The following is a 22,526-nucleotide window of genomic DNA, read 5'->3' as shown; positions in this document are numbered from 1 at the left end:
CTATGCAGACAGTGAAAAACGCGACGGGTGCAAATGCACCCGTCGCACGGCCGCAACACCGCCGGCTCCATTTGGAGCCGGCTCCTATGTTGCGGCTGTGATCCCCGCTGGGCCGGAGGGCGGAAACCAGGTTTCCGCCCGCCGGCCCAGCGGGGATCTCCAAATGGCCGTGGCGGGGGTGCGGCCGCATTGGCGTCCGCACGCCGTTCACCCGCCAAGGTCGTAATGACCCCCTATGTCCCTAAAGTGCGGTAGCACTCATGAGTTCTTTCTGTAAATGACAAGTTGATATTCAGGGGCCAGACATTCAGAGTCTAGGGCAAACACAGGCGTTATTTGGAGGACAAGAATGTTATTTTGAAAAATCAACTTGTTTTTACATGGGGCAATCTAATTTAATTACAAAAGTGAAATCTTTGGTGCTTATTTACAAGCCCCTTGCGCCATTGGTGACCCACTTTTTCCCATTCAAAAAGTGACACACCGGTGGCTCAAGAAGCTTGTAAATAAGCCCCTTGGTTTTTAGGAATCAAATGTGTCTATTTTCAGGAACTACAGGCAGATGTTGTATTGCATTACCATAATATTTTTATAGTTAGGAATGATCATCCCTGATGGTATTTCGGTGGTGCCATGTGACACTTCCTACTTGGCTGCTACTACATGAGCACGAACATTTAACAGTAGATATTAGATAGACTCTCTTGCACATATCAAGCACAACGTAGATATGCTGTATAGTTGTCTGTCACTGAGCTCACAAACAGCACTCTCCACCATCACATGTTGCACTCTAAGGGCCATATTTATGACCTGATATGCGTGGTGCAAGAGAGACGCAAACCTTAAGTGAGATTTATAAAGCCAGACAAGGCCATCTTGCATGGCCCTGTGTGGCTTCATAAATCTCGAGTAATATAACGCAGCACAATTTGCTGTGTTACATTACTCTGCACCCAGGAAGTGTTTCTATGGGTTTTGCGTGGGTGTTCCCATGTAACATCCATGGATTTTGACTCATTCCCAGATTTAAAAGAACTTGTAAACCTGGGAATGCGCCAAAAAGATACGCCTCCCCAGGAGAGGCATAACAAGGAGAAATATGTTTATTTCTACCAGTTTTTTCCTCTTTCTGTGTATGCTGTATTGAGCGGCACACATAGAAAGAGAAAAAAGCCTCTTCGAATTGTTTTTGTGCAGGAAGGTGCCCCTTCCTGCCCATAAACAATCCTACATGGAACACAGGCACCCATGCACCAGTGTGCAAGGGTGCCTGCGTTAGCGCTAGGCTGCCTAAAGGGCGCTAGCGCAGGGGAAAGTCAGTAATGTGCAGTATTCTTTAAAATGCCGTTCATTCCTGCTGTTTCCCTGTGACGCAGGAGAGTGCAGCAAGGTGACCTGTTGCACTGCCCTGCGCCACAAAGCCCATAAATATGGCCTAATATTCTACAGAAGCAAAAAGAACAGATGATGGGCAGAATAATGAACAATGCAAAAATTCACCCCCAGTCACAAAGATCTGGGTTTAATCCATTGGTTGTTTGCCCACCACCCCAGTTTTGACCCAGCCATATGCAAATCAGTCTTGACCCTGTTCCCCATGGAAACAGTCCAGCCTGAACTGCCAAGCCAGGTCCTCCCTGGACCAGAAACAAGCATCCTGGGACCATTTCAAGGCATCACCCTTCATCAGCCAGGTTAGCTTGAGTGGGAAGGGTATGCCCAGACTGATTTGCATATGGCTGGGTCCAAACTGGGATGGCGTGGTGAGCAAAAAAACGATGGATTAAACCCAGATCTTTGTGACTGGGGGTGAATGTTGCATTGTTCAGCATTCTGTCTATCATCTGATCATTTTGCACTAATATTCTACAGAACACACTTTACAGAATTATTAACACATCCCGCAGGGCCCAGATACACCATGTAGTCTAGTTTCACAATGATGATCATCACTCCTTACTTTCACCCAACAATGCTCACTACACAGCACCTTTCCAATGACATTTATAATGTGGCTTCTTCAAACAGAACATGCTCGCCAGCTAGACAGACTCCTGATGTACACAACATGACTCCAAAACCATTTAGCTCACAAAGAGACTCAACAGCACCAACATACGTCTTAGAACCATTCAGATAAACCTACCATAAACAAATTACACCAAACCATGAACAACACTTCATCATTACCAAGTACCTGGCTGGTGATGCTGTCTAGAAAACAAGATGCATAGGTGCAAAGAAAAATTGCAAAGTCCTTTGGCACAGCCATCCATACACACTTTAAATATCTTTAGCAGGATCAGGCTCGTTTTATTTTCATAATAATCAACACAAATCATTATTACACTACACTTTTAACTACCGTTCACAACCATACACAGCCAAACACACCAAAACAGCCATGTGCAATCAAAGTAAATCACAAAACCATATGGAAAGGCAACATAAATTAAGAAATCATTTTGTTGCCATATTAATGGTAGAAGGTAATATACAAATGCTCATAACATAGCAAGCATGACATCATTCATCATCTTTATTGATAATGAGTTTTAATAATGTTATCATCACATCTGCCAGAGCCTGTAACACGGTGTAACCTTTGAGGCATGTTTACTTTCTGAACCAGCATGGCCTTGTCTAATTTGAAGGATAGCTTTTTTCTCTAGTAAGATTGTGAGATATCATATCCTTTTCATTCATCCACCAGTCCTCTTCAAGAGGATTCTCAGTCACCATCAGCTCCTCCACTTCTGGGTAGTCTGTGAGGGGGGGGGGGGGGGGCTCATTTGCTTCACTCACTTAATGCTTTAACAGCTTTAAGGTGCTTACGAACCTTTGTAATGCTCTTGACTTGATCGGTTCATCAAGAACACTAATAAACACAATCCTTCAGGTACACGCAACAGAATGATATTCTTTTTTTAAACAAACATTTTAAAGTATTTAAAAAAAAAACATTTTTCAGATTCCGGAACTGTCCCTCACAGAAGTATGAGGAAAAATATCAGATTTTACCAAAGATTTAGGTTTGCAGGGGATTCAGGGTAAGGATACACTGTGGAATCCATGCACATCACTGTCCGGATACAAAAGGCGCTCGACCACGTGTGGACGGCACTACGGCCCAATGCACATGACACAGGAGACGACACACCACAGCTATGGTGACCTCCTGCTAACCAGTCCAGCACGTCATCAGGTTAATGCAGACGACAGCAAGCATAGATCTACGTCTTGTGATTTTTTATTCATCATGTTTTGTGCAGTGCCAACATGGCAATTAGCAGGTACTTCAGAGCACTTTGACTCTGGCACCCAGGTCAGAGAGTGAGCGCGCCGGCGGGGGGGATGGGGAAGTTAAGAAAGGGACAAGAGAGTGAGATGGGGAAGTTACATGGTGGTTGAGGGGAGCAGGGGTTGAAGTAGAAATAGAATTTCAGAGGGATGTTGGGAAGAGGGAAAAACGGGGGAGTTAGGAGTCAATTTTGAAAAAGGTGAATGCTGTAGGGCAGGAGTAAACACAGGACTGCTTAACCCAACGCCTAATAAAAAGAAAACATGCATAGCCTGTTCCTTAGCAGGACCAGGGGCCGACACTGCATGCACCCTGATCAAAGGAGCTGGGACATTGGTGTAGATATGTACTAAGAGTGCACCCCAATCAGTGAAAAAAACACATTTTTCACTCCGAGCACTCAGAAGGTAATTTACAAATCGTCAGAGTTTTCGTTTTAATACTGTTGTTTTGTACCTGCATTACCACATAACACTGGTGTTTCTGCATGTATTCAAAGTCTAATATATATATATATAGTGTGGTAAACTCGGTCCTGACCCCTGGGGTTCTGCGACGCCTACTCAGGGGGTCCCAATTTGCTTAGAAAGGTAAATAATATTAATAGATAAAGTATATATAAACGAAGCAAAATGTACAAATGAATGTTTTAAAGCGTTCTGTAAATTGAAGGCACCTGAAATTAGGAGCTAAAATGTCAGAAACAACAACATTGTAATACATATTATCATGTCAAGAATATCGAGGACAAAAATATATATACATTCTTGTTTCCGATATTCTGTCGGTGACCCAAAATTAAGTTAGTATTCTCAGATATATTCGTGGGAGCAGGGCAAGTGCAACAAAAATGATGTAGTATGGATAATTAGTTGCTGCAATTGAATTTGGGAAAGCTAAATCCTTCTTAATAAAATTTCAATTTTGATTATTTTGTATATGCTTATGAATTAAATAAAATATTGAATCGTTTGTGTATTGGTTTGATGAATATTTGTTTCTATATATTTTGGTTATTGATTTGTGGTTCAAATCATCTAAAATGCTTGGGTGGGGGGTCCTCAGCTTTCAGTAATGATTAAAAGGGTTTTCCTGGATTCCAGAAATGGTTCAGTGGGGGTCCACGGATTCCAATAATGATTCAGTGGGGGTCCACAGAAGACAAAAGGTTAAGAACCACAGCCCTAGACCAGGGAGATATCTTAGTCAATTTTCCACTATTTTGACCTGCACCATACATGGCTATACCAATGCTAAGAAAATCATAGGAGGCTCGAGGTGTACATCTTGACATTGAGATTTCCACAGGCCTTCTTTGCTTTATCAATAACTGCTGTCCCAGGACTGAGACATCATAACAGCTCTGAAAATGCACCTCTAAGCTGAGCTGTAAGACTCACTAGTACGTCAATACTGGCATACCCACAAAGTGATTCTAGCCTGACCTTCAGTGTCATAAATCATCTCTCTGTGCGTGGGAACCCCTTCTGATCCAGTTTGAGCCACACACTGATATTCCATTGTGATGCTCCTCTATACTGACCTGTGCAAGGCAAAGCTATCCCACTACTGGGACACCACAGAGCTCTCACTGTGCCCTGCAGTTTCACGTGCTCCATTCACTAAGTCGGGTATTCTAGGTACACAGGAAGCTCTTGGGCTCACAGATACACAGGGAGAGTGCCAGTACTCCCACTTACACAAGGAACTCCTGCACGTTGCTATGCATGTGTATATGGGGTATTTCTATACCACACACCTAGACAAAGGGCAGCAGAGCACTGTGGAGGGCCAAAGACGAGTATAAAGTACTCTCATGGACTCTGATGCAAAAACAAATGTCTACCACATACATGCAGAGAGCTGCTGACCTCAGAGGTACAGAGAGAGCCCCAGCCAGCACACTCTAATGCGCAGAGAACTCTAGTACTCACACTTACACAAGGAACTCCTGGACTCACAAGTGCACAAAAGGAACCCCTGGACTCACAGATACACAAAAAGCTAATAGGCTAACGGATACACACAGAGAGCTGCTGGCCTCAGATGTACAGAGAGCGAGCTCTAGCCATGACACTCTAATACACAGGGAGCTCCAGTACTCTCACCTACACATGGAACTCCTGGACTCACAGATACACAGAAATGAACTTCTGGACTCATAGATACACAACAAGCTTGAAGTTAATACTCTAACAGATATACACAGAGAGCTACTGGACTCAGAGATACAAGGAGAGCTCCAGCCAGCACACTCTAATACACAAAGAACTCCAGGACTCACACTTACACAAGGGAACCCTGGACTCACAGATGTAAAGAAATGAACTTCTGGACTCACAGATACACAGTAAGGAAACCATGGACTCACAGATGCACAAAAAGCGAATTGTCTAACAGATACGCATACAGAGCTACTGGCCTCAGAGGTACAGGGAGGGTTCTAGCTAGGACACTCTAATAAACTGAGAGCTCCAGGACTCACACTTACATAAGGGGACCCCTGGACTCACAGAAATGAGCTTCTGGACTCACAGATAAACAGAAAGGAAACCCTGGACTCACGGATGCACACAGAGCTGCAGGTATAATAGATACAAAGGCAGCTAAAACACTCACATGTGCACAGAGATACAGGACTCACCAATACTTGTAGTGCCCCATGACTCACAGACACATTGCGAGCTCCAAGTCTCACAGATTCACTGAAAGCTCTAGCATTCACAGACACATTGCAAGCTCCATGACTCACAAGTACACAGAGAGCTCCATAGCTACACACATTACAAGCTCCGGGACTCACGGACACACAGAGAGCACCACGGCTAAACACATTACAAGCTCTGGAACTCATGGATACACAGAGAGCTCCATGGCTACACACATTACAAGCTCCAGGACTCACAAGTACACAGAGAGCTCCATGGTTACACACATTCAAGCTCCAGGACTCACAAGTACACAGAGAGCTCCAAGGTTACACACATTACAAGCTCCAGAACTCACGGAGACACAGAGAGCTCCATACCTACACACATTACAAGCTCCAGGACTCACAGATACACAGAAAGATCCATGGCTACACACATTACAAGCTCTGGAACTCACGGATACACAGAGAGCTCCATGGCTACACACATTACAAGCTCCGGAACTCATGGATACACAGAGAGCTCCATGGTTACACACATTACAAGCTCTAGGACTCACAAGTACACAGAGAGCTCCATGGCTTCACCCATTACGAGCTCCAAGACTCACATGTCTACAGAGAGCTCCATGGTTACACACATTGCAAGGTCTGGGACTCACTTACACTGAGAGCTCCATGGCTACACACATTACAGGCTCAGGGACTCACAGATACACAGATTTTCATGGCTACACACAAAACACGCTCCGGGACTCACCGATACAGAGGGAGCTCTATGGCTACACACATTACAAGCTCCATAACTCACACGTCCACAAAGAGCTCCATGGTTACACACAATACAAGCTCCACGACGCACAGTTACACAGAGCTCCATGGTTACACACATTACAAGCTCCGGAACTCACGAATACACAGAGAGCTCCATGGCTACACACATTACAAGCTCCGCAACTCAGGGATACACAGAGATCTTTATGGCTACACACATTACAAGTTCTGGGACTCACTTATGCAGAGAGTTCCATGGCTACACACACTACAAGCTCTGGGACTCATGGATACACAGAGAGCTCCATGGTTACCAACATTACAAGATCTAGGGCTCACGGATACACCTAGAGCTCCATGGCTACACCAATTATAAGCTCTGGGGCTCACGGATACACCGAGAGCTCCATACCTACACACATTACAAGCTCTGGGACTCACGGATACACAGAGAGTCCATGGTTACATACATCACAAGCTGCGGGACTCACAGATACACAGAGATCTCCATGGTAATGCACATTACAAGCTCCGGGACCCACGGATACACAGAAAGCTCCATGGTTACACCTATTACAAGCTCCAGGGCTCACAAATACAGAGAGAGCTCCTTGGCTACACACATTACAAGCTCCAGAGCTCACACGTACCCACAGAGCTCCATGGTTACACACAATACAAGCTCCAGGACTCACAAGTACACAGAGAGCTCCATGGTTACACACATTACAAGCCCTGGGACTCACAGATATTCTGAGAGCTCCATGGCTACACACATTACAAGCTGTGGGACTCACAAATACACAGAGAACTCCATGGCTACGTACATTATAAGCTCAGGGACTCACGGATACACAAAGAGCTCCATAGTTACACACATCACAAGCTCCGGGACTCACGGATACACCGAGAGCTCCATACCTACACACATTACAAGCTCTGGGACTCACGGATACACAGAGAGCTCCATGGTTACATACATCACAAGCTGCGGAACTCACAGATACACAGAGAGCTCCATGGTAATGCACATTACAAGCTCCGGGACTCACGGATAAACAGAAAGCTCCATGGTTACACCTATTACAAGCTCCAGAACTCACAAATACAGAGAGAGCTCCTTAGCTACACACATTACAAGCTCCAGAGCTCACACGTACCCACAGAGCTCCATGGTTACACACAATGCAAGCTCCAGGACTCACAGGTTCACAGAGAGCTCCATGGTTGCACACATTAAAAGGTCCAGAACTCACGGATAGGCAGAGAGCTCCATGGCTACATACAATACAAGCTCTGGGACTCAGGGATACACAGAGAGCTCCACGGCTACACACATTACAAGTTCTGGGACTCACTTACACAGAGAGCTCCATGGCTACACACATTACAAGCTCTGGGACTCATGTTTACATAGAGAGCTCCATGATTACACACATCACAAGCTCCAGGAGGCACAGATACACAGAGAGCTCCATGGCTACATACAATACAAGCTCCGGGACTCAGGGATACACAGAGAGCTCCACGGCTACACACATTACAAGCTCTGGGACTCACTTACACAGAGAGCTCCATGGCTACACACATTACAAGCTCTGGGACTCATGGTTACATAGAGAGCTCCATGATTACACACATTACAATCTCCAGGACACACAGATACACAGAGTGCTCCATGGTTACACACATTACAAGCTCTGGGACTCACGAGTACACAGAGAGCTCCATGGTTACACACATCACAAGCTCCGGGACTCACAAGTACACAAGAGCTCCATGGTTACACACAATACATGCTCCAGGACTCACAGATACACAGAGAGCTCCATGGTTACACACATTACAAGCTCCGGGACTCAGGGATACACAGAGAGCTCCATGGCTACACACATTACAAGCTCAGGGACTCACAGATACACAGATTTTCATGGCTACACGCATTACACGCTCCGGGACTCACCGATACACAGAGAGATCCATGGCTACACACATTACAAGCTCCAGAACTCACACGTCCACAAAGAGCTCCATGGTTACACACAATACAAGCTCCACGACGCACAGATACACAGAGAGCTCCATGGTTACACACATTACAAGCTCCAGAACTCACGAATACACAGAGAGCTCCATGGCTACACACATTACAAGCTCTGGGACTCACTTACGCAGAGAGTTCCATGGCTACACACACTACAAGCTCTGGGACTCATGGATTCAACAGAGAGCTCCATGGTTACCAACATTACAAGATCTAGGACTCACAAGTACACAGAGAGCTCCATGGTTACACACATTACAAGCTCTGGGACTCACAGATACTCTGAGAGCTCCATGGCTACACACATTACAAGCTCTGGGACTCACAAATACACAGAAAACTCCATGGCTACGTACGTTACAAGCTCCGGGACTCACGGATACACGGAGAGCTCCATAGTTACACACATCACAAGCTCTGGGACTCAGAGATACACAGAGAGCTCCATCGTTACACATATCACAAGCTCTGGGACTCACGGATACACATAGAGCTCCATGGCTATACCAATTATAAGCCCCGGGGCTAACGGATACACCGAGAGCTCCATACCTACACACATTACAAGCTCTGGGACTCACGGATACACAGAGAGCTCCATGGTTACATACATCACAAGCTGCGGGACTTACAGATACACAGAGAGCTCCATGGTAATGCACATTACAAGCTCCAGGACTCACGGATACACAGAAAGCTCCATGGTTAAATCTATTACAAGCTCCAGGACTCACAAATACAGAGAGAGCTCCTTGGCTACACACATAAGCTGCAGAGCTCACACGTACCCACAGAGCTCCATGGTTACACACAATACAAGCTCCAGGACTCGCAGGTACACAGAGAGCTCCAAGGTTGCACACATTAAAAGGTCCAGAACTCACGGATAGGCAGAGAGCTCCAAGGCTACATACAATACAAGCTCCGGGACTCAGGGATACACAGAGAGCTCCACGGCTACACACATTACAAGTTCTGGGACTCGCTTACACAGAGAGCTCCATGGCTACACACATTACAAGCTCTGGGACTCATGGTTACATAGAGAGCTCCATGATTACACACATTACAAGCTCTAGGACGCACAGATACACAGAGAGCTCCATGGCTACGTACAATACAAGCTCCGGGACTCAGGGATACACAGAGAGCTCCACGGCTACACACATTACAAGCTCTGGGACTCATGGTTACATAGAGAGCTCCATGATTACACACATTACAAGCTCCAGGACGCACAGATACATAGAGAGAGAGCTCCATGGTTACACACACATTACAAGCTCTGGGACTCACGGATACACAGAGAGCTCCATGGTTACACACATCACAAGCTCCAGGACTCACAAGTACACAAGAGCTCCATGGTTACACACAATACATGCTCCAGGACTCACAGATACACAGAGAGCTCCATGGTTACACACATTACAAGCTCTGGGACTCAGGGATACACAGAGAGCTCCATGGCTACACACATTACAAGCTCTGAGACTCGCAAGTACACAGAGAGCTCCATGGGTACACACATTACAAGCTCCAGAACTCATGGATACGCAGAGAGCTCAATGGTTACACACATTACAAGCTCCGGGACTCGCATGTACACAGAGAGCTCCATGGTTACACACATTACAAGCTCCGGGACTCACTTACACAGAGAGCTCCATGGCTACACACATTACAAGCTCAGGGACTCACAGATACACAGATTTTCATGGCTACACACATTACAAGCTCCAGAACTCACACGTCCACAAAGAGCTCCATGGTTACACACACATTACAAGCTCTGGGACTCACGGGTACACAGAGAGCTCCATGGTTACACACATCACAAGCTCCAGGACTCACAAGTACACAAGAGCTCCATGGTTACACACAATACATGCTCCAGGACTCACAGATACACAGAGAGCTCCATGGTTACACACATTACACGCTCTGGGACTCAGGGATACACAGAGAGCTCCATGGCTACACACATTACAAGCTCAGGGACTCACAGATACATAGATTTTCATGGCTACACACATTACAAGCTCCAGAACTCACACGTCCACAAAGAGCTCCATGGTTACACACAATACAAGCTCCACGACGCACAGATACACAGAGAGCTCCATGGTTACACACATTACAAGCTCCAGGACTCACAAATACACAGAGAGCTCCATGGCTACACACATTACAAGCTCCGCGACTCAGGCATACACAGAGAGCTCCGTGGCTACACACATCACAAGCTCTGGGACTCACTTACGCAAAGAGTATCCGTGGCTACTCACACTACAAGCTCTGGGACTCATGGATACACAGAGAGCTCCATGGTTACCAACATTACAAGATCTAGGACTTACAAGTACACAGAAAGCTCCATGGTTACACACATTACAAGCTCTGGGACTCAGAGATACTCTGAGAGCTCCATGGCTACACACATTACAAGCTCCGGGACTCAGAGCTACACAGAGAGCTCCATGGTTACACATATCACAAGCTCTGGGACTCACGGATACACATAGAGCTCCATGGCTATACCAATTATAAGCCCCGGGGCTAACGGATACACCGAGAGCTCCATACCTACACACATTACAAGCTCTGGGACTCACGGATACACAGAGAGCTCCATGGTTACATACATCACAAGCTGCGGGACTTACAGATACACAGAGAGCTCCATGGTAATGCACATTACAAGCTCCAGGACTCACGGATACACAGAAAGCTCCATGGTTAAATCTATTACAAGCTCCAGGACTCACAAATACAGAGAGAGCTCCTTGGCTACACACATAAGCTGCAGAGCTCACACGTACCCACAGAGCTCCATGGTTACACACAATACAAGCTCCAGGACTCGCAGGTACACAGAGAGCTCCAAGGTTGCACACATTAAAAGGTCCAGAACTCACGGATAGGCAGAGAGCTCCAAGGCTACATACAATACAAGCTCCGGGACTCAGGGATACACAGAGAGCTCCACGGCTACACACATTACAAGTTCTGGGACTCGCTTACACAGAGAGCTCCATGGCTACACACATTACAAGCTCTGGGACTCATGGTTACATAGAGAGCTCCATGATTACACACATTACAAGCTCTAGGACGCACAGATACACAGAGAGCTCCATGGCTACGTACAATACAAGCTCCGGGACTCAGGGATACACAGAGAGCTCCACGGCTACACACATTACAAGCTCTGGGACTCATGGTTACATAGAGAGCTCCATGATTACACACATTACAAGCTCCAGGACGCACAGATACATAGAGAGAGAGCTCCATGGTTACACACACATTACAAGCTCTGGGACTCACAGATACACAGAGAGCTCCATGGTTACACACATCACAAGCTCCAGGACTCACAAGTACACAAGAGCTCCATGGTTACACACAATACATGCTCCAGGACTCACAGATACACAGAGAGCTCCATGGTTACACACATTACAAGCTCTGGGACTCAGGGATACACAGAGAGCTCCATGGCTACACACATTACAAGCTCTGAGACTCGCAAGTACACAGAGAGCTCCATGGGTACACACATTACAAGCTCCAGAACTCATGGATACGCAGAGAGCTCAATGGTTACACACATTACAAGCTCCGGGACTCGCATGTACACAGAGAGCTCCATGGTTACACACATTACAAGCTCCGGGACTCACTTACACAGAGAGCTCCATGGCTACACACATTACAAGCTCAGGGACTCACAGATACACAGATTTTCATGGCTACACACATTACAAGCTCCAGAACTCACACGTCCACAAAGAGCTCCATGGTTACACACACATTACAAGCTCTGGGACTCACGGGTACACAGAGAGCTCCATGGTTACACACATCACAAGCTCCAGGACTCACAAGTACACAAGAGCTCCATGGTTACACACAATACATGCTCCAGGACTCACAGATACACAGAGAGCTCCATGGTTACACACATTACACGCTCTGGGACTCAGGGATACACAGAGAGCTCCATGGCTACACACATTACAAGCTCAGGGACTCACAGATACATAGATTTTCATGGCTACACACATTACAAGCTCCAGAACTCACACGTCCACAAAGAGCTCCATGGTTACACACAATACAAGCTCCACGACGCACAGATACACAGAGAGCTCCATGGTTACACACATTACAAGCTCCAGGACTCACAAATACACAGAGAGCTCCATGGCTACACACATTACAAGCTCCGCGACTCAGGCATACACAGAGAGCTCCGTGGCTACACACATCACAAGCTCTGGGACTCACTTACGCAAAGAGTATCCGTGGCTACTCACACTACAAGCTCTGGGACTCATGGATACACAGAGAGCTCCATGGTTACCAACATTACAAGATCTAGGACTTACAAGTACACAGAAAGCTCCATGGTTACACACATTACAAGCTCTGGGACTCAGAGATACTCTGAGAGCTCCATGGCTACACACATTACAAGCTCCGGGACTCAGAGCTACACAGAGAGCTCCATGGTTACACATATCACAAGCTCTGGGACTCACGGATACACATAGAGCTCCATGGCTACACCAATTATAAGCTCTGGGGCTCACGGATACACCGAGAGCTCCATACCTACACACATTACAAGCTCTGGGACTCACGGATACACAGAGAGCTCCATGGTTACATACATCACAAGCTGCGGGACTCACAGATACACAGAGAGCTCCATGGTAATGCACATTACCAGCTCCGGGACTCACGGATACACAGAAAGTTCCATGGTTAAACCTATTACAAGCTCCAGGACTCACAAATACAGAGAGAGCTCCTTGGCTACACACATTACAAGCTCCAGAGCTCATACGTACCCACAGAGCTCCATGGTTACACACAATAAAAGCTCCAGGACTCACAGGTACACAGAGATCTCCAAGGTTGCACACATTAAAAGGTCCAGAACTCACAGATAGGCAGAGAGCTCCATGGCTACATACAATACAAGCTCCGGGACTCAGTGATACACAGAGAGCTCCACGGCTACACACATTACAAGCTCTGGGACTCACTTACACAGAGAGCTCCACGGCTACACACATTACAAGCTCTGGGACTCATGGTTACATAGAGAGCTCCATGATTCCACACATTACAAGCTCCAGGACACACAGATACACAGAGAGCTCCATGGCTACATACAATACAAGCTCCGGGGCTCAGGGATACACAGAGATCTCCACGGCTACACACATTACAAGCTCTGGGACTCACTTACACAGAGAGCTCCATGGCTACACACATTACGAGCTCCAAGACTCACATGTACACAGAGAGCTCCATGATTACACACATTACAAGCTCCAGGACGCACAGATACACAGAGAGCTCCATGGTTACACACATTATAAGCTCCAGAACCCACGGATACGCAGGGAGCTTCATGGTTACACACACATTACAAGCTCCGGGACTCACAGATACACAGAGAGCTCTATTGTTACAGACATTACAAGCTCTGGGACTCACAGATACACAGAGAGCTCCATGGTTACACACATTACAAGCTCTGGGACTCACTTACAGAGAGAGCTCCATGGCTACACACATTACAAGCTCAGGGACTCAGGGATACACAGAGAACTCCATGGCTACACACATTACAAGCTCTGGGACTCACTTACACAGAGAGCTCCATGGCTACACACATCACAAGCTCTGGGACTCACAGATACACAGAGAGCTCCATAGCTACACACATTACAAGCTCTGGGACTCACAGATACACACAGAGCTCCATGGTAATGCACATTACAAGCTCCGGGACTCACGGATACACAGAAAGTTCCATGGTTAAACCTATTACAAGCTCCAGGACTCACAAATACAGAGAGAGCTCCTTGGCTACACACATTACAAGCTCCAGGGCTCACACGTACCCACAGAGCTCCATGGTTACACACAATACAAGCTCCAGGACTCGCAGGTACACAGAGAGCTCCAAGGTTGCACACATGAAAAGGTCCAGAACTCACAGATAGGCCGAGAGCTCCATGGCTACATACAATACAAGCTCCGGGACTCAGGGATACACAGAGAGCTCCACGGCTACACACATTACAAGTTCTGGGACTCACTTACACAGAGAGCTCCATGGCTACACACATTACGAGCTTCAAGACTCACATGTACACAGAGAGCTCCATGGTTACACACATTACAAGCTCCAGGACGCACAGATACACAGAGAGCTCCATGGTTACACACATTACAAGCTCTGGGACTCATGGGTACACAGAGAGCTCCATGGTTACACACATCACAAGCTCCGGGACTCACAAGTACACAGAGAGCTCCATGGTTACACACATTACAAGCTCCGGGAATCACCTACACAGAGAGCTCCATGGTTACACACATTATAAGCTCCAGAACCTACGGATACGCAGGGAGCTTCATGGTTACACACACATTACAAGCCCCGGGACTCACAGATACACAGAGAGCTCTATTGTTACAGACATTACAAGCTCTGGGACTCACGGATACACAGAGAGCTCCATGGTTACACACATTACAAGCTCTGGGACTCACTTACAGAGAGAGCTCCATGGCTCCATGGCTACACATTACAAGCTCAGGGACTCAGGGATACACAGAGAACTCCATGGCTACACACATTACAAGCTCTGGGACTCACTTACACAGAGAGCTCCATGGCTACACACATCACAAGCTCTGGGACTCACAGATACACAGAGAGCTCCATAGCTACACACATTACAAGCTCTGGGACTCACAGATACACACAGAGCTCCATGGTAATGCACATTACAAGCTCCGGGACTCACGGATACACAGAAAGCTCCATGGTCACACACATTACAAGCTCTGGGACTCACAGATACACACAGAGCTCCATGGTAAAGCACATTACAAGCTCCGGGACTCACGGATACACAGAAAGCTCCATGGTCACACACATTACAAGCTCTGGGACTCACAGGTACACAGAGAGCTCCATAGCTACACCTATTACATGCTCCAGGACTCACCGATACACAGAAAGCTCCATGGTTATGCACATTACAAGCTCTGGGACTCACAAGTACAAAGAAAGCTCCATGGCTACTCACATTACAAGCTCCGGTACTCATGGACACACAGAGAGCTCCATGGCTACACACATTACAAGCTCCAGGACTCACGGATACATAGAGAGCTCGATGGTCACACACATTACAAGCTCCAGGACTCACAAGTGTACAGAGAGCACCATAGTTACACACATTACAAGCTCTGAGAATTACGGATACACAGAGAGCTCCGTGGTTACACACAGTACAAGCTTTGGGACTCACGGATACACAGAGAGCTCCATGATTACACACATCACAAGCTCCGGGACTCACAGACACACAGAGAGCTCCATGGCTACACTCAGTATAAGCTCTGGGACTCATGGATACACAGACAGCTCCATGACTACACATATTACAAGCTCCGGGACTCATGGATACACAGAGAGCTCCATGGCTACACATTTTACAAGCTCCGGGACTCACGGATACACATAGAACTCCATGGCTACACATATTACAAGCTCCGGGACTCACAGATACGGAGAGAGCTCCTTGGTTACACACATCACAAGCTCTGGGACTCACAGATACACAGAGAGCTCCATGGTTACACACATCATAAGCTCCGGTACTCATGGATACACAAAGAGCTCCATGGCTACACACATTACAAGCTCCAGGACTCACAAATACAGAGAGAGCTGCATGGCTACGTGCATTACAAGCTCCGGGACTCATGGATACACAGAGAGCTCCATGGTGACACACATCACAAGCTCCGGTATTCACGGATACATAGAGAGCTCCATGGCTACACTCATTATAAGCTCCTGAACTCAAGGATACACAGAGGTCCATGGTTACACACATCACAAGCTCTGGGACTCAAGGATACACAGAGAGCTCAATGGCTAGACATATTACAAGCTCCGGGACTCATGGATACACAGTGAGCTCCATAGTTACACACATCACAAGCTCCGGGACTCACAGATACACATTGAGCTCCATGGTTACACACATCAGAAGCTCCATGATACACAATTACACAGAGAGCTCCATGGTTACACATGTTACAAGCTCCAAGACTCACAAGTACACCGAGAACTCCGTGGCTACACACATTACAAGCTCCAGGACCCACGGACACACAGAGAGCTCCATGGCTACACACGGTATAAGCTCCAGGACTCACCAGTACACAGAGAGCACCATGGTTACACACATTACAAGCTCCGGGACTCACGGACACACAGAGAGCTCCATGGTTACACACATTACAAGCTCCAGGACACACGGACACACAGAGAGCTCCATGACTACACCCATTACGAGCTCCGGGACTCACAGATACACAGTAGAAGTTCTTAGGCTCACAGATGGACATAGAAATCTCCAGGATACACAGATGCAGACACAGGTACCCACAGATATGTAGATAGCTTCAGACCTCACAAATATTTAGAGAGCTCCAGGACTCAGAGATACACGTAGAAATCTCCAGGGCACACTGATGCAGACACAAATACCTACATTTATAAAGATAGCTTCAGGAATCATTGTAAAGTGCTCCGACACCCTACACTGGTATGAGTGGCGCTATAAAACTAATTAAATGCAAATGAGATAGAGTGTTTATGGAGAGTGGTCTTGGGGACTTGAGGGGCAGTGTTAAATGGTGGTAGTGAGGGAATCTGTGGCTTAAGTGGTCTTTGGGGGTGACGTCAACAAACATTGTGGCTCACAGATGCACAGAATCTCAGAGATACCTAGAGAGGCCTATGAGTGACACATACACACAGAGAGGTCAATGCCCCACAGATACAGAGAGAACTCTGGAACTTAATGATACTTGGAGAGACATTCGAGACTAACGGATACACAGGGATAGCTCCAGGGCACACAGGTACACAGAGACTCACAGATACACAGAGAGCTTGACGACTCACAGGGACTCACGGATACACAGAGAGCTTGAGGACTCACAGATGCACACAGAGAGCTTGAGGACTCACAGATGCACAGAGACTCACAGATACACAGAGAGCTTGAGGACTCACAGGACTTACGGATACACAGAAAGCTTGAGAACTCACAGATACACAGAGACTCAAGGATTCACACAGAGAGCTTGAGGACTCACAGATACACAGAGACTCAAGGATACACAGAGAGAGCTTGAGGACTCGCAGATACACAGGGAGAGCTTGAGGACTCACAGATACACAGGGAGAGCTTGAGGACTCACAGATACACAGAGACTCAAGGATTCACACAGAGAGCTTGAGGACTCACAGATACACAGAGACTCAAGGATACACAGAGAGAGCTTGAGGACTCGCAGATACACAGGGAGAGCTTGAGGACTCACAGATACACAGAGACTCAAGGATTCACACAGAGAGCTTGAGGACTCGCAGATACACAGAGACTCAAGGATACACAGAGAGAGCTTGAGGACTCACAGATACACAGAGAGAGCTTGAGGACTCGCAGATACACAGAGACTCAAGGATACACAGAGAGCTTGACGACTCACAGATACACAGGAAGCTCAAGACTTTATATACAAACAGAGTTATACAGATTCATAGAGTTTCGGGGCTCATGAATATAGAGAGCCCTCTCGGACTTAGAGATACAAAGTGACAGCTCCAGAACTCGCAGAAATTCACATATACAGAAAAAGCTCCAGAACTTACATATACACGAAGAGCTCCAGCGCTCAAAAATAGACACAGAGAGTTCCAGGGCTCACAAAGACTCATAGACACAAACAGAACTTTAGGACTCACAGATACACAGAGAGCTCGTGGGCTTCCATAAAGACAGAGGTTCATAGATACATAGAGAGCTTCAGGACTCAGGGATGTAGAAGGGGCTGTAAGACTCGTAGATGTAGAAGGAGCTGTAGGGTTCAAGGATGTAGAAGGAGCTGTAAGGCTCACAGACATGAAGGGAGCTGTAGAACTCAGACAGCGAGAGAGCTGTAGGACTCACAAATATAAAGAGAGCTGAAGGACTCATCAAGATAGAGGGATTTGAAGGGCTCGCAGATCTGAAGGAGCTGTAGGACTCACATACATGGGGGGAGCTGTAGAACTCACAAATATAGAGAGAGCTGTGGGGCTTCTGGCTGTGGAAGGAGCTGTAGGACTCACACACATAGAGGGAGCTGTGGGACACACAGACATAGAGGGAACTACGGGACACACAGATCTAGAGTGAGCTGTAGAACTCACGAACATAAAGAGAGCTGTAGGATTCACAAATGGAGAGAGAGCTGTGGGACTCAAGGATATGGAGAGAGTTGTAGGACTCACAGACATAGAGAGAGCTGTAGGACTCACAGACATAAAGAGAGCTGTAGGATTCACAGATGGAGAGAGAGCTGTGGGGCTCGCAGACATAGAGGAAGCTGTAGGACTCAGATATAAAAGGAGGTGTAGGAGTCGCAGATATAGAAGGGGCTATAGGACTCAGAGATAAAGAAGGAGCTGTAGGACTCACAGATAGAGGGATCTGTAGGGCTCACAGATATAAAAGGAGGTGTGGAGCACGGACGTATAGGGAGTTGTAGGGCACACATACATAGAGGGAGCTGTAGGACTCACAGACAGAAAGGGAGCTATAGGACTCGCAGATATAGAAAGAGCTGTGTGACTCACATATATAGAAGGAGGCGTGGGACTCACAGACATAGAGCTGTAGGGTTCACAGACATATACGCAGTTGTAGGACTCGCAGATATATAAGGAGCGGTATGACAGATATAGAGATAGCTGCAGGGCTCACAGACATAGAAGAAGCTGTAGAACTCACAGATATAGAAGGAGGTGTGTGACTCACAGATATAGAGAAAGCTGTAGAGCTCACAGACACAGGGGAAGTTGTAGGACTCACAGATATAGAAGGAGGCGTATGACTCACAGATATAGAGAGAGCTGTAGAGCTCACAGACACGGGAAGCTGTAGGACTCACAGATATAGAAGGAGGTGTATGATTCACAGATATAGAGAGAGCTGTAGAGCTCACAGACACAGAGGAAGCTGTAGGACTCACAGATATAGAAGGAGGTGTGTGACTCACAGATATAGAGAAAGCTGTAGTGCTCACAGACACAGAGGAAGCTGTAGGACTCACAGATATAGAAGAAGACGTATGACTCACAGGCATAGAGCTGTAGGGCTCACAGACACAGAGGAAGCTGTAGGACTCACAGATATAGAAGGAGGCATGGGACTCAGACATGGAGCTGTAGGGCTCACGGATAGGGAGCTCCAAGACTCATATATGTACAACGAGCACTGGAACTCACAGGTGAAGAGGAAGCTGTAGGACTTGCACAGAGCGATGGAGATGACGCACTGATATAGAGAGGGAATCCAAGACTCACTGGCACTTTCCTGAGTGAAACGTACACACGGAAAGAGCTTTTTTGTGTAAAATGCTAGGTATGCAAGCGGCCTGCAAGGCCCAGAGAACGAGAGAGCGCCCTCAGAGAGCTCCGCGGGGCTACTCAGAGAACGAGAGCGAGACACTTACTTGAACTCCGGGCTGAGGTCCGGCTTCAGGCCGTAGAAGGCCGCGGACAGGCTGACCATCCAGGTGGGCAGGAAGGAGTTCTGCTCGCACTCCAGGAAGGGGCTGGACCACCTGACGTGGCTGAAGTTCATGACGTAGCTGTCCCCCCGGCTCCACTTGGGGGTGTCCAGGCTCTTGAGGTCATTGCTGAGGATGGTCTTGCTCAGAGAAGGGTTCTTCTGCTGCTTGAGCGCACTGAAGCTCTCGTCCCGGCTGAGGTCGGCGGCGCTGCCTGCGGCTGTGAGGTCCCTTAGCAGGATCTCGTGGTTGGTCTTGGTGGCCTGCAGCACGAGCTGGGGCTTCCAAGACATGGGGTGGGCGTCGAAGGTGAGCACCGCCCGGTAGATGCGGGGGTCGCCCTCCAGGACGCTCCGCACCAAGGCGTGGTACCACTCCACATCATCCTGGACGCTGGACTCCCGGATGTCGTTGGTCTGGAAGATCATGTTCAGGAAGTTGGTGGCGTGGACCAGGGTGTCGGTGGCGCTGCGCACGAAGGTGTGGAACTTGGCGTGGGGTTCCCCTTCCAGGCCCTTCATCTCGTATCTCCTGGTACAGTTGGCCTGTGCCAGCCTGAGGGCATCGCCCGAGTAGAGGAAGGCCAAGGCTGCCTCAGAGCCATCCGGGTCTGCGCGGTCTGCTTCCGGAGTGGCCAGCCAGGTGGGCGCTGTGGAGAAGGAGGGCGAGGCTGAGGCAGAGGAGGGAGAGGAGAAGGAATCAGGTGGAGAAAAAGAAGAAAACTGAGGGGAGGTTGGTGAAGAAGTAATGGGTGTGGAGGACGAGGAGGAAGAGAGGGAGGACGAAGAGTAGGTCGGTGAAAAAGAGGACGGTGGCCATGAGGGCAATGAGGAAGAAGATGGAGAAAAGGATGGAGAGGGAGAGGAAGAGGGGATTGGAGGGGCGGTGGGAGGCGTGGTCCAGCCCCAAGGTCTCACGTCCCTGACCTCGTCCGGTGACCTCTGCCGCCGGAAGGTCCCCAGGCCGGACAGCATCTCCAGTTGGAAACACCAGAGCAGCGCCCAGTGCAAAGGCCGCATGTCTCGGGGAGGGGCGCCTTGCACCTGGGACCCCGCCAGGTGGTGCTCATTCCAGCCCTAACCCTGCTTCAGCGCCGCTGCCTCATCCCCTCTACCCAGTCCGCTGCCTCGCTTTTGGGCACCTGTGATCCTTGTCGACGGCGATGTCCCTCGTCGGCAAGTGCCAGCCTCGGCCCCCGGGGACCTCATTCAGTGAGCGGGAGTGGACCGTCCGCAGAGCCGTGCCAGCTGCAGGATGCCCCCCTCTTAGGTTTTATGTCGCCCAGTCGATGTCCACGTCACGGGCTTCGAAGCCTGCTCATCCCTTGGCGCGGCCCTCCTCGCGCATCGATGCGGGCTAATGCCCGAGCCTTTTAATCCACGCGTCGTGCACTCGCTCATTAATGGTCCAAATGGGGAGATGCGAGCGGGGCGGCAAGGGAGGGCCCGCCAGGAGAGGCGCGAGAGGGAGAGAGAGGCTAGGGCGGCATCGCTCCGCTCCCATTAGGAGATGCAGCAGGCGGTGATGTCAGCAAATCCGGGATGGAGCGCCATGGTAACGGAGGCTGCAGCCTCCCCCCGCCTCACTCCCAGCCTCCGCGCCCAGGGTGGGTATCTAGGAGGGCACCCCAGGACTCCTCGCCAGCCCCCGGTACATACCCCTTCGGAATGTGGGGGGGTGACAGCTTCCCCAATGATCCCTCCCGACCCCTTTCCCATTGTAAGGATGTTGGCTGCGCAGCAAGGATGCTGAATAGTGACCAGGCCGGGTCTGCAGCACCAGGTACATGAACCACCCGAGATGCCGAGGCCAACTAGGGCTTGTAGATTACTGCTAGGGCTAGGCTCTTGTACCCCGTGCAAGAAGGAGGGGGGCGAAGGCCGACAAAAGGGAGCAGGAATAAGAAATAAAAGCAGGAGGTAGAGATGGGTTTCAGGGACCCTGGAATGATAAGGATGGACCATAGAGACAGATATGCAGATAGGGCAGCTACAGGGGGTCCACAGAGAAAGAAAGTGATGAGGTGCGACATGGAGGCAATCAATGACTCCGAGACGATGTCATGTTAAAAGGGGGGCTGGGAG

At 48.3% G+C, this 22,526-nt stretch overlaps 1 protein-coding gene across 1 annotated transcript in view; it reads right to left on the bottom strand.

Annotated features, from left to right (window-relative positions):
- The window catches only part of GPR179 (G protein-coupled receptor 179), a 221,240-nt gene extending 199,269 nt beyond the window's left edge, over positions 1-21,971 (bottom strand). Inside the window, exon 1 of the mRNA XM_069237498.1 lies at positions 20,386-21,971. Within this exon, the coding sequence (XP_069093599.1) occupies positions 20,386-21,461 (1,076 nt within the window). The 5' untranslated portion in view covers positions 21,462-21,971. The remainder of the gene's footprint in view (positions 1-20,385) is intronic.
- Positions 21,972-22,526: the final 555 nt, after the last annotated feature.

This window comes from Pleurodeles waltl, chromosome 6 (assembly GCF_031143425.1).
Source record: "Pleurodeles waltl isolate 20211129_DDA chromosome 6, aPleWal1.hap1.20221129, whole genome shotgun sequence".
NCBI lineage: Eukaryota > Metazoa > Chordata > Amphibia > Caudata > Salamandridae > Pleurodeles > Pleurodeles waltl.
The sequence above is the reverse complement of the archived record's forward strand: the minus strand, read 5'-3'. Positions and strand labels throughout refer to the sequence as shown.